This window comes from Mytilus edulis, chromosome 4 (assembly GCF_963676685.1).
Source record: "Mytilus edulis chromosome 4, xbMytEdul2.2, whole genome shotgun sequence".
In the NCBI taxonomy this organism is placed as follows: Eukaryota; Metazoa; Mollusca; class Bivalvia; order Mytilida; family Mytilidae; genus Mytilus; species Mytilus edulis.
This window is the reverse complement of record NC_092347.1, coordinates 28,021,937-28,036,771: the sequence shown is the minus strand read 5'-3', so window position 1 is coordinate 28,036,771 and position 14,835 is coordinate 28,021,937. Positions and strand designations below refer to the sequence as shown.

The 14,835-nt window shown below is 32.6% G+C and overlaps 1 protein-coding gene across 1 annotated transcript in view; it reads right to left on the bottom strand.

Moving 5' to 3' along the window:
• Positions 1 to 14,835, bottom strand: part of LOC139521823 (polycystin-1-like protein 2) — a 75,942-nt gene that overhangs the window by 25,322 nt on the left and 35,785 nt on the right. The window contains exons 6-10 of the mRNA XM_071315466.1: positions 14,600 to 14,760; positions 9,807 to 9,930; positions 6,847 to 6,926; positions 3,106 to 3,231; positions 2,190 to 2,281 (exon numbers count right to left, since the gene is read on the bottom strand). Coding sequence (XP_071171567.1) covers positions 2,190 to 2,281; positions 3,106 to 3,231; positions 6,847 to 6,926; positions 9,807 to 9,930; positions 14,600 to 14,760 — 583 coding nt within the window. The remainder of the gene's footprint in view (positions 1 to 2,189; positions 2,282 to 3,105; positions 3,232 to 6,846; positions 6,927 to 9,806; positions 9,931 to 14,599; positions 14,761 to 14,835) is intronic.

The following is a 14,835-nucleotide window of genomic DNA, read 5'->3' as shown; positions in this document are numbered from 1 at the left end:
ATAATATTCAAGATAATAACCAAAAACAGCAAAATTTCCTTAAAATTACCAATTCAGGGGCAGCAACCCAACAACGGGTTGTCTGATTCATCTGAAAATTTCAGGGCAGATAGATCTTGACCTGATGAACAATTTAACACAGTGTCAGATTTGCTCTAAATGCTTTGGTTTTTGAGTTATAAGCCAAAAACTGCATTTTACCCCTATGTTCTATTTTAAGCTGTTGCGGCCATCTTGGTTGGGTGGGTGGGTCACACCACACATTTTTTAAACTAGATACCCAAATGATAGTTGTGGCCAAGTTTGGTTTAATTTGGCCCAGTTGTTTCAGAGGAGAAGATTTTTGTAAAAGATTACTAAGATTTACGAAAAATGGTTAAAAATTGACTATAAAGGGCAATAACTCTTAAACGGGTCAACTGACCATTTCGGTCATGTTGACTTATTTGTAAATCTTACTTTGCTGAACATTATTGCTGTTTACAGTTTATCTCTATCTATAATAATATTCAAGATAATAACCAAAAACAGCAAAATTTCCTTAAAATTACCAATTCAGGGGCAGCAACCCAACAACAGGTTGTCCGATTCATCTGAAAATTTCAGGGCAGATAGATCTTGACCTGATGAACAATATTACACCCTGTCAGATTTGCTCTAAATGCTTTGATTTTTGAGTTATAAGCCAAAAACTGCATTTTACCCCTATGTTCTATTTTTAGCCATGGCGGCCATCTTGGAAGGTTGGGCAGGTCACCGGACACAATTTTTAAACTAGATACCCTAATAATGATTATGGCCAAGTTTGGTTTAATTTGGCCCAGCAGTTTCAGAGGAGAAGATTTTTGTAAAAGTTAACGACGCCGGACGCCAAGTGATGAGAAAAGCTCACTTGGCCCTTCGGGCCAGGTGAGCTAAAAATCAATATTTCTGGAAAAAAATTCCATCACCTATTTAGGCAACTATAAGTTTTATAATAAAAGCAGATCGACCAGCAGAGCCGTTTATATAATATGATGAAAACTTGTTTTGTAAAAGAAATTATTTTGCTCTATTTCCTCAAAAGTCAAAAAGACAAAAGTATGAGCGTTTTTTTCTTTAAAATAATGTTGATGATAGACCATTCATGAAATACTATGTCATCATTATGGAACTTTTTCAAAAGTTATGAAGATGATCCAAATAATTTTAAAGCACACTGGTTCAATGCTTTAAATATCTTATCAATTAAGTATATTTAGTAATTGGCAATTGGCCAGTTGAATTTGAAATTCATTTGAATCAAGGTAAATTTATAAAGATGACCTGCTGTTGAAAACATACCCAATGGATGATTTTTTTCAGTGGTTTATGTTAGCTGATATACATGTGTTTGTAATAGGCCTAGGTTACTCTAATAGCTAAGATGAATGATAGTTGATCATGTGACATGATATTCATGTAACAACTTTCCTGGTCTCAATCCAATAACTGTCAAGTGATCTGGTTATCATTAATATCATAATCAGTAGCCCATCCAGAATTATTTACAATGTTACAACATCAGTGTACAGGTGAAACCTAATATACATTTTCCATTCTTAACAGGAAAATAATATTATTTCGTTTTTGATTTTATGTATAAACAAGAATGTGTCCATAGTACACGGATGCCCCACTCGCACTATCATTTTCTATGTTCAGTGGACCGTGAAATTGGGTTCAAAACTATAATTTGGCATTAAAATTAGAAAGATCATATCATGGGGAACATGTGTACTAAGTTTCAAGCTGATTGGACTTCAACTTCTTCAAAAACTACCTTAACCAAAAACTTGAACCTGAAGCGAACGGACGGACACATAGACGAACAGAGGCACAGACCAGAAAACATAATTCCCCTCTACTATCGTAGGTGGGGCATTAAATTCCCAATTAGATGTTCAAAGGGTCCCATTTGAAGACACCTGGAATCATCCCTGCAATTTCTTGAGCTGAACTACTGTAACATCTTAGATCTTGACATTCTGAGCATTTTTCCTCTTGTCAGATTTTCCTATATGGTTTTTCTTCCTTTTGTTCTAATTATAGGCCATGTTTGTTGACCATAGAAATAAAGAAAACAAAACTTTAAAAGTAGATGGGTGGGACGAACCTTTGACTATTGTGGTACTTTTTTCATTAATAACAGACATGTCTTAAATCCTTACCCAACAGATTCTTCTCCCTTATTTGTAGCTGTGATGTTAATCTGATCAGATAACACTCCTGTTAAACTTGAGTACATATCTAAAGCTGTATCCTAAAAGGAAGACCGTAACATTCAATCTTATCCACACACAACAAACATGTTCAATAAAAGATTATTATTTCAAAAATAAAACCTTGCCTCTTCTTCTGTTCTTCAGTTAAACTATTTGCAAAAAGGCATTATGATAAAAGAAGAAGTTCAAACCAATATAAATTTGATGTTCACAAACAATTAATTAAGTCACAAAAGATCCATGTACCCATTACCATAGAATTCAACATCTAAAGTAGATATGACAATATTTCAATCTGATCTGGACTTGGAGAGATTTATGTTATAATGTATCTATTTATAAGTTACAGTTCTACCTGTATCATCTTGCTCAGTTATTTGTAAGATCCCATATAACTTCATATTGAAAAGAATTTGATATAAATTATACATTACTGTAAACAAACTAATTTTCACAAGTAGAGAAATAACGCAAATATTTATAACTTGAATTTTTCTGTACTTGTACAATCTCGAACTAAATAGCAGTTAAAAGGGGTAGTATTGGCAAAATGCGAAATAATGTATCCGTGAAAATAAGTTGGCTTACAGTATCAATGATTAGTGAATATTGTGAAGAAGATTAAGACTAATATACTGTGACAAATGACACAATATTTGTCCAAAATCATAAATCTGGACTGGACTGCAGGTGGTAGAACCTAGGTAGGTATACCTGAGTATAATCTGTCAATTCATCTGATATTTATGTAGCTGAAGTATACCTGAGTATATTCTGTCAATTCATTTGATATTGATGTAGCTGAAGTATACCTGAGTATAATCTGTCAATTCATCTGTTTATTTATGTAGCTGAAGTATACCTGAGTATAATCTGTCAATTCATCTGATATTGATGTAGCTGAATTCAGCACTCCAGCCACTAGATCTAGATCATCCAAACTTGTAACTGATACTTTTGTTAAACTGAAGACAATGACTTCTCTAATCTAAAACAAAATATTAGATTTTACATATTCATGCATGTATGTTTCTTGTTTTTGTATTATCTTTTACAATACTGTCCAATAAACATGCAAGGATTATACCTGTATTTGGGCACAGCTGTAAACTGCTTTCCTTAGAAAAGGTGGATATGCATTTAAAAAAACAGGGAAAAAATATAAAATATAAAAGAACAGAGTTCCAATGTACCTTGCATTGCACATTTTATCTGGCCATTATCTTTTGGGAAATATCTTCACAGAAATGAAGGCTTCATCACATTTAAATGCAATGCAATTTTAGATATAATGAACGAGGCATAACCTTTCAAAGTTTTCAAAATATTTTATAGCCATTGATTTTTGAAACCATCAAAGACATTGCTGATACCTTTGTCAGATGTACATGTCCAAAAATCTGTCAAGAATGGCACATGTGAGAGTGCTAACAATGAAATCCATATAATTAATGTTTCCAAGGGGCAAAACTCTTTTATAACTTATTGACAGGCACTGATTTTCAAAATTGTCTAAAGACAATGCAAATATAAACCTATGATACAAGTTTTTTGAAATCCTAAATATAAAGCTTTATTACAACTGTCACATAAACTTAACATTAACCCAGAAAACTAAAAATTGACAAATGAACCATGAAAATGAGGTCAAGGTCAGATGAACCATGCCAGGCAGATATGTACAGCTAACAATTCTTCCATACAACAAATATAGTTGACCTATTGCTTATACTTATAGATAGTTTAAGAAAAACAGACCATGAAAGCACAAAAACTTAACACTGAGCAATGAACTGTGAAAATGAGGTCAAGGTCAAATTAAATCTGAGTGACTGACATATAGATCATAAAATATTTTCATACACCAAATATAGTTGACTTATTGCATATAGTATTAGATAAAAAGACCAAAACTCAAAAACTTAACTTTGACCACTGAACCATGAAAATGAGGTCAAAGTCTGATGACACCTACCAGCTAGACATGTACACCTTACAATCATTCCATACACCAAATATAGTAGACCTATTGCATACAGTATATGAACAAGAGTGCACACGCTGAAATGTCTCGCCTTCTTTACTAATCATTGATATTATGTTGATAGTCCTAAGTATAAAGCTAAGCTTTATTACAACTATCACACAAACAGGACATTAACCAAGATAACTAAACATAGACCAATGAACCTTGAAATGAGGTCAAGGTCAGATGAACCATGCCAGGCAGACATGTACAGCTAACAATGCTTCTCTACAACATATATAGTTGACCTCTTACTTATAGTTTAAGAAAAATAGACCAAAACACAAAAACTTAACACTGTGCAATGAACCGTGAAAATGAGGTCACGGTCAAATAAAACCTGCAAGACTGACATAAAGATCATAAAATATTTCCATTCACCAAATATAGTTGACCTATGGCATATAGAATTAGATAAAAAGACCAAAACTCAAAAACTTAACTTTGACCACTGAACCATGAAAATGAGGTCAAGGTAAAATGACATCTGCCCGCTAGACATGTACACCTTACAATCATTCTATACAACAAATATAGTAGACCTATTGCATATAGTATGAGAAAAACAGACCAAAACACAAAAATTTAACTATAACCACTGAACCATGAACAGGAGGTCAAGGTCAGATGACACCTGCCAGTTGGACATGTACACCTTACAGTCCTTCCATACACTAAATATACTAGCCCTATTGCTTATAGTATCTGAGATATGGACTTGACCACCAAAACTTAACCTTGTTCACTGATCCATGAAATTAGGTCGAGGTCAAGTGAAAACTGTCTGACAGACATGAGGACCTTGCAAAGTACGCACATATCAAATATAGTTATCCTATTACTTATAATAAGAGAGAATTCAACATTACAAAAAATCTGAACTTTTTTTTTCAAGTGGACACTGAACCATGAAAATGAGGTCAAGGTTATTGGACATGTGACTGACGGAAACTTCGTAACATGAGGCATCTATATACAAAGTATGAAGCATCCAGGTCTTCCACCTTCTAAAATATAAAGTGTTTAAGAAGTTAGCTAACGCCGCCGCCACCGAAAGAGAGAATTTAACATTACAAAAAATCTTAACTTCTTTTTCAAGTAGTCACTGAACCATGAAAATGAGGTCAAGGACATTGGACATGTGACTTGACAAAAACTTTGTTACATGAGGCATCTATAAACAGTATGAAGCATCCAGGTTATCCACCTTCTGAAGTATAAAGCTTATTAGAAGTTAGCTAACACCACTGCATTAGCCGCCGGATCACTATCCCTATGTTGAGCTTTCTGTGACAAAAGTCGCAGGCTAAACTAAAACTAGAATATGAATAAAACAAGAATGTGTCCAAAGTACACGGATGCCCCACTCACACTATCATTTTCCAAGTTCAATGGACAGTGAAATTTGGTAAAAAATATAATAAGGCATTAAAATTAGAAAGATCATATCATAGGGAAAATGTGTACTAAGTTTCAAGTTGATTGGACTTCAGCTTCATCAAATAAAATTGAGAATGGAAATGGGGAATGTGCCAAAGAGACAACAACCCGACCATAGAAAAGAACAACAGCAGAAGGTCACCAACAGGTCTTTAATGCAGCGAGAAATTCCCACACCCGGAGGCGTCCTTCAACTGGCCCCTAAACAAATATATACTAGTTCAGTGATAATGAACGCCATACCAAAAACCAACTTGACCAAAAACTTTAACCTGAAACTCGCACTTCATTTTCTATGATCAGTGAACCTGAAATTGGGGTCAAAAGTTTAATTTGGCTTTAGAATTAGAAAGATCATATCATAAGTAACATGTGTACTAGGTTTCAAGTTGATTGGACTTCAGCTTCATCAAAAACTACCTTGACCAAAAACTTTAACCTGAAGCCGGACAGACGGACGCACAGACCAGAAAACATAATGCCCCTCTACTATCGTAGGTTGGGCATAATAAAACCAAAGTTCTAACCCAGGTGCTATCATTTGTTTAAATTTGATGAAAAAAGCTTCAGTCAAAATTTTGTAAAACTCCATGAACATTTGACAAATCTATACAAGTAATTAGATATTCAAACATTGACTTAAAACTTGTATCTTGACCGAAATCTACATGTAGGTTTATTTATGATTAAACTATGGAAAAATCAAATCTAAATTCGACTCTTAATGGTGTCTCTTGATTATAAAGAAGCTCTCTAAAGGGCATCCTCAAATTTCCTAAGATTAAAAAGGTTATTGATGATTTAAAACTTTTACATTATACTGTGGATTCATTATCATTTGTTAGATACTCATTATGGTGGGTTCTGTGGGTACAGGAGAACCACTAATTCAAATGTCAAACGAATTATATATGTCCTATTGGCTTTGCATGCAGAGATTGGCAGAACCTGAAAATCCAATATCCACAAGAAATGTAAGTTTCCTCAATTCAAGAAAATTGATACTCATGACAATAAATAAATCTACAGTACTGAGTAGGCTGGATCTATTCTCTTAAAAACTCAGTCCATTTATCTGTAAAATATGGAAATAAACTTTCAGTTGCAGGGGCATAAAAATATAAGTTGTATAATTACCTGTTTACTTTCTTCCCCACTTGATTTGTTGACATTATCATTCAATGATGATGCCACACCTCCTAAGATGTTAACAGCACCTGTAAGTTAATAGTATATTGTCTATCATTTTTGAATTATTATTGTCAATAGTTTAGTTTAAAAACATATTTATTTTATATAGTGGATTTGGAAAAAAGTTTTGCAACTTATATCAATCCCTTTCCACTTTGCGGGTGATATTGTCAATAAATATATGAACCTGCTAAGTCAATTACAATACTGTAATTGTATGTTTTATGGCGTATTGGAATTTAAATCATCATTCCTCACAAATTTACAGCATCTAATATTTGGAGATAACATTTTGCATTTGAAAACTTGCAGGAACAGATTGGCTGTTTAATGGCCACCTGTGGAGTAAATGGATATGTTGACAATTAATTTTATAACAGATGGCCGCATACCTTATAGTACCCTACTATTTTCTGGATTCAAAAACCATTGAAAGAAAACAATAAGAGATCATATATTTGATCAGTAGCACTAATAATATAAATTCAAGTTATTTTTCAAATACTTCTTAAGGGGTCATCCATAATTGTCAACCATTTTCCAAAGTGTACAAAACGTACACTTGGGGGGAGGGGGTTAAAAAATCAACATTTTTACCGTACGCTTTTTTTTATTTCCGGAATTTATATCGTTTCCGTAGGGAAAGTCGATTTATAAAATCGAGAATTGGCTTGGGTGTGTTTCTCTTCTTATTTCTTCTTTATTATTTTCACTTGATGATATTGATTTCGATATCATAATTCTACTCAATCGGGATTGAACGATTACAAGATCAAATCATATGAAAACAAAATCTTTCAAAAATATGAACTAGTAAAATTATTTAAACAAAAAGTTTGCAAGCATTTCTCAGTACCCCTGATTGTCAATTTCACCTGCTTTATTATTGATCGATATCGTTTTACTCTGTTTAATAAACAAAATTGATGGAAACACTAACATGCTAAATTCTTTGAATGTTTTGATTTTGACAAGACGTCATTTTGTGAAAAGATTTTAAACTGGTCCTTCAATTAATTTCCTTGTAATGCGTTCCAAAATAGTAAACCAGTAAACCGGAAGTAAACTGATTTTTTCTTAGTATAAGCCTCCTTTAATTAGGAGCACCTCCATATGAAGTTTAACCTTACCGGTAACTTAAAAAATATCCAATATATGTACACGTTACAGTATATATACATAAACTAACTTAAAAAAATATCCAATATATGTACACGTTACAGCATATATACATAAACGATAATAGTGCCATGAATGGCATATTTACAGGGACCTTTTAACCCTTTCAACGCTACACAAAAAAATAGAAAAATGGCTGCTGCTGCTGCATTTTTTTTGTGTTCATTCATTTGAACAGTATATTCCTATTCAGACTGCTGTATCTTTTTTATTATAAGAGATACAGAAAAGGTTGTTGCATGAAAAATGCTCAGGAGAGTATGAACTGTAATGTTAGGCAGTTATTTCAGTAAAATTTTTATCAGGTTACCTGCATTTTCAGGTAATTAACAGGTAAAAGGTGTAATTTATTACATTTGTGTTGAATTTTGAATAAAAACTACTTTTAGTCTTCATCTATTTTGTTTTTTTATCTGCCATATAATAAAGAAGACACCAATTGCTCGATTCCGTAGCGTATTGCACCATACACAATGTATTATATAATCATGGCACTAATCAGTGGCTCCGTCCTCAAAATTTTCAGTCAACCTCCGTTTTCCCCCCTTTTTCTACGTCTCGTAATGATCGATCAAATCCTATTTCCCACACGAACTGAATGTAATAAACACATTGACATAACAAGAAACCTTTTAACTAATCCTCGTCGTCAGTTTCGCCATAGAAATGCTGAAATATTTCCATATTTACAGCTTCGTTTCCGATTTCCGCCATTTGCATTTGTCAAAATATTTGTTTTTATTTTCCTTCAATTTTCCTTCTACTGCATGATTTTACAATAAAAATTGCCGGGATTTCAAGCGCAAATGAGACCTTGTATATCCTCGATTCATACAAGGAAAAATTAGAGAGGACCCGAATGAAAACCGAATTGTTTAAGAGTCCTTATGAAAAATCCGATGTCATCGCGGCATATAATAGCAGTGGCGGACGGCGTATGTCATCGCGGCATATGCCGTGTATAGCGTTGAAAGGGTTAAATAGAAATACAGGCGGGAAAATTAAAAACTCAAAATGTTTTAAAACATTACACTTTTATTGATTACTGTCTTGAGCTCTGATTCCATCAACACTGTCAGTCCATACTTTACAAATGCAATATAACCATGCATTTCCCTTTCTTTGATTCTTAGCATAATTTATGTGCCCTTTTGATAATCTTTTGCATGCTCTAGGTGCCCTTTTTTATTGGAGTTACCATTCCCACTGTGTGATAGGGGAAACACTAATTTTTGTATTTTTTATTCTGACAAAACACAAGCATCATAGATGTCATCAAATAAAACAGTCAGATATGTTTTAGTTTTTTTTCAATGCAAATTTCTATATTAAACTAAAATATAATAGACAGGATCTTCTTTTTATTAAGAATAACTGATTCTTCCCTTGAAATCTGAAATTGGTTGATGTACACTTTTTGAGGGAGGGTGGGGGGTCTGAAAAAGTGTACGTTTTGTACACTTTGGAAAATGGTTGACAATTATGGATGACCCCTAAAAGAATAACTCTTTTTATAACTGTGCACGGTCCAACTGGACTGCCATTTTTAAAAACATGTGAGATGCGAAATATTGAATCCAGTTGTCTCTTTGATATATTCCCCATTTCCATATTTTACATATGTCTTGATTAAACCTAATATTACTTTAAGAATGGCAATACATGTGTATTACTTTTACCATGTAATTTTAAACCTATGCTTGAATATATATTTTCAATGAACATACTTGAATAGTCTCCATTGTCCATGAGGTTATTGATAACACTGTCATTAGAATTTACATCACTGCCAATCAGATCAGTTATTACATCTTTCACATCACCATTGGTATACATATTCATTGGAAAAACCTACAAAGAGAACCAATCAGATCAGTTATTACATCTTTCACATCACCACTGGTATACATATTCATTGGAAAAACCTACAAAGAGAACCAATCAGAATAGTTATTACATCGTTCACATCACCACTGGTATACATATTCATTGGAAAAACCTACAAAGAGAACCAATCAGATCAGTTATTACATCTTTCACATCACCACTGGTATACATATTCATTGGAAAAACCTACAAAGAGAACCAATCAGATCAGTTATTACATCTTTCACATCACCACTGGTATACATATTCATTGGAAAAACCTACAAAGAGAACCAATCAGATCAGTTATTACATCTTTCACATCACCACTGGTATACATATTCATTGGAAAAACCTACAAAGAGAACCAATCAGATCAGTTATTACATCTTTCACATCACCACTGGTATACATATTCATTGGAAAAACCTACAAAGAGAGCCAATCAGGTCAGTTATTACATCTTTCACATATTCATACCTGTCAACCTGTGACGATGAAAATGCAGGTCATGACCTGCATTGAAGAATCAAATCTCAGGTCATAACGCGTACGAACTTTTTCGAGCTGAATTTCAGTATTTATGGTACATTTTCTTATAATGTATATCAAAGATACCAAAACATCAATGCATGTTCACTTGGTTATTATATATAAGTCATTTTAAATCTTATTTATTATTATTTCATTACACTTTTAAAGATGTTTATTAACTTGTGTTTTACAGTCTTATGTCCTTTATTTTTGTCATCATCTAAAATTTATTTTTCAAATGTATTTTTAAAATGAGTCTACTAGCCTTTAAACATACCATGTAGAGGTATTACATGAATGAACATTCATCTCTCAATTATTAAGGAAATTAGACTATGATAAAATATAGTAATACAGTTAAAGGAAGTATAAATGTAAAAAATAATTTTCAACTTTTTTTTTAAAATTGTATAAAGGTATAAAAATAATGAAAAGTTATTTTTCAATATGTATTTGAATTTTATATTATTATGATTTAATCTTCTTCACCCATAAAACGTAAATATAAGGAATAATTTTGAATGGTGACAAATAAGGGGAAGTAACTCTTAGTTGAAATATCTTTGTAAAACAACAGGGCAATTTATTTACGACCTTTAAACCTAAGGTAATTGGTGTTAATCAACAGTGTGTTTGACACCAAAGCTGTCAAGTGAAGCCATGCACTTAATGGGTCACTTAATTTGACAGTTTACATAGCTAGATGAACTGCATGTTCATGGAAGAATTACGAATTTGCCGGTATTTCAAAGGAATATTGCTTATGTCATGAAAATCAATCTCAAGGCTAAGAAATACGGGTGAAATCGGGTCATTTTCGGAATTTCCGGGTTATTTCAATGACCCGGCGGGTGATCCGGGTGATCCCTCAGAATTGTGAAAATCTCGGGTCACACCTGCAGAATCCGGGTCATTTGACAGGTATGCATATTCATTGGAAAAACCTACAAAGAGAGCCAATCAGATCAGTTATTACACTTTTCTCATCACCACTGGTATACATATCCATTGGTTAAACCTACAAAGAGAGCCAATCAGGTCAATTATTACATCTTTCACATCCCCACTGGTATACATACTCATTGGAAAAACCTACAAAGTATGTCTTATTGTCGAAATTAAATAAAATATAATCCAAAACTAGAGGCTCTCAAGAGCCTGTGTCGCTCACCTTTATGTGAGACACATACAGGTGAGCCAATATCTGAAAAAGTCTAATTCCATATTCCATCTTTTACCAGCAATTTTTTTTTATTTAACAATCTTTTTGGAAAATTTTAAGTTTCAGTATCAACTAAAGTATATAATGCACCAACTATTGCCATTTAAACACTCTTTCTTATTTTTCAATAAAATATTATAATTTGAATGTTCAACCCCCTCAAAAATCATGTTGTCAGGTGGGTTTTTTTACAACTAGATCATTCAAAGAATATCCATGGCTTCCGATTTTCACAAATATGATAGATCATATAGAAAACTTTCCTTTACTAGTCTGATTTTCTTAAAACTAAAGCATGTGATAAAATTATACATTTATAAGCTCACTTGACTTTTTAGGTCACTTTCAGGTCAGGCGAAAATAAAAATGAGGTATGTATTGAGGTACTTAAGACTTAAATCAAATGAATGATATAAAAAAAAAAAAAGAAATTGATGCTGTTTCTAATCTTAAGATGTTTCATCAAAATCTGTAATGTTGCTTAACATACTGTGTTGTTTCCCCAAAATGCTGTTACTGTAAGAATTCTAAAGTTTTGAGTGAAAAATTGACAGAATTCAGTCCTTAACAGGCCCGAGAACACAGTTATTTCGTAGTGCATTTCTTTTAGACAATAAATTCAAATTAAAAAAATCGCACCTGCTCTTTCTCAAAAAGATTTTTACAGTGTAGTGTACTACCAGTGAGACAAATAATATCAAAATTATAGAAACTTCTACCAGCTCTAACTCAAAATATTGACAATTCTGTGTTAAGGGGGTGTAAAATTCAGTTTGACAGCTTCAGACGTGCTAAAATTTGACCTTTTAGAACTGGACCAATTTACTTCTTAACATAAAGATTCAGCACCCAATTTTTTTTTACATGTAATTACATCCCCCTACTTGATATTTCATGCATTTAATATCAAGAAATAAATTGGGAAAGTGTATCAAATAAGACATGCAAGTTATACACTGTTTACACTAGGGACTATATTCGTAGACAACGAAAACCAAAGGACGATAACTGTGTCCTTGGACCTAATAGGACAGAAAGACTTGACCAATCTTTATAAAACTTTGCATAACCTAAGCTTAGGCAATTGTGAGATAGGTTGCCAAGTTTCATGGCCATATGACATATATTAGAGACACTAGGGTCATTTTAATATAGACATTTGAATGTTTATTTTTGACGTGTAAATCAAATATCTTCAACTGTCAAGATTTTGGCCTTAAAATTTTAAATTTTGCAAAAATTTGCTTTTTAAATGCTCTTGAATATCAAATATTAAGTATTAAAAGCATCTGAACACTCTTTTATTTATCAGATGTATTGTAATTATTCCAAAGTTAAATTTATATAAGCCTATGCCTGAAAATAGAGATTTTCCAATTTAGGGACGCCTTATATAAATATGCATTTTTCTCAGCCAATTTGAAGATTTTGAAGTTTTTTTATGCCTAATTTATTCTTTCATATATATAAAATGTACTTTAAATGTATAGAAAAGTGTCAAAAAGCATACCACATGAGTATAAAATGGTCTTGGGCCATGTAGTACTGAGAATTATTTAGAGTCGATTTAGGCGGTAGCCCATATTGACATATAAAAATGCACACAGAAGCTATTAGAAATGAAAATGTGTAACTTTTTGCTCATTTCTATGCTAAGGCGTTATGATACAAGAAGTCTAATTGCAAAAGGACTCTTGCATTTAATTTTTTTAGAAACAATATGGTCTGATGGCCAGTTTTTTCACTTTTCAATGGAAAACTTGCATTTAGTTTTAGCCTTAATAGGCATAAAGTTGGACCACTTACTATCATACAGAGAAAAAAAATGGTAGCCTATGAAAGGAGTAAGGTGTACTGAGTATAATAAAGTGCTTTTTTTACAGATTTAGTGAAATATTTGTGATGGACTACAGATTTGATGTACAAAGCTCTTCACATTTTACATACATCTATTAGGCCGTTTAACCATGGCCGTGAATACAAATATCTGCACTTTTTTTCTGTGATAATCTACTTTTCTCTATATCCAGAGTTCACAAATGGTTAATTAAATTTGATTTAATCATAGAAACACAAATATCAGGAACAAAAAAGCTGTCAGATAGAAAGTCAGCATGCCTCTTAGCCATAAAATGTAAACTGCTTTAAAATGCTTATTATAGCCGTAGAATGCCAAAATGGCACATTTTAACAGAATTTCTGTAAACCAAAGATGTAAATCCTTTACTTTGATTGAGTTTGACAAACTGAAACCAGCAAATCATTCAGGAAAGTTGCCAAAGTACAGAATCTAGATTTCAGGAATCCATCTCTTAGGCCCGAGAACACAGTTATTTCGTAGTGCATTTCTTTTAGACAATAAATTCAAATTAAAAAAATCGCACCTGCTCTTTCTCAAAAAGATTTTTACAGTGTAGTGTACTACCAGTGAGACAAATAATATCAAAATTATAGAAACTTCTACCAGCTCTAACTCAAAATATTGACAATTCTGTGTTAAGGGGGTGTAAAATTCAGTTTGACAGCTTCAGACGTGCTAAAATTTGACCTTTTAGAACTGGACCAATTTACTTCTTAACATAAAGATTCAGCACCCAATTTTTTTTTACATGTAATTACATCCCCCTACTTGATATTTCATGCATTTAATATCAAGAAATAAATTGGGAAAGTGTATCAAATAAGACATGCAAGTTATACACTGTTTACACTAGGGACTATATTCGTAGACAACGAAAACCAAAGGACGATAACTGTGTCCTTGGACCAACATACAAAAAAGTTTGTATTTGTACTTAAATATCCATCTCTGTTCTGATCTTTACATTCTTCATTCAATAAAATATACAAGGACTAAATAAAATCTGTTGATTGATAAATATTCCTCTTTTATAGTACCTTTACTTCTAGATCTGTACATTTACCAACTATATCCAAGCCATGCTCCCTGTCTACCGATATACTTATAGCATATGTATAATTCTCTTTCTCATGTCCAGCATGCAGGTAAAGGAAAGTCATGTTAGGTGAATGACCTAAATAAATCATATCGTGTTTACCTGAAAAACAAACAAATATTACATAAATAAATCATGTTAGTTGTGTTTACCTGAAATATAAAGCAATATAACCCA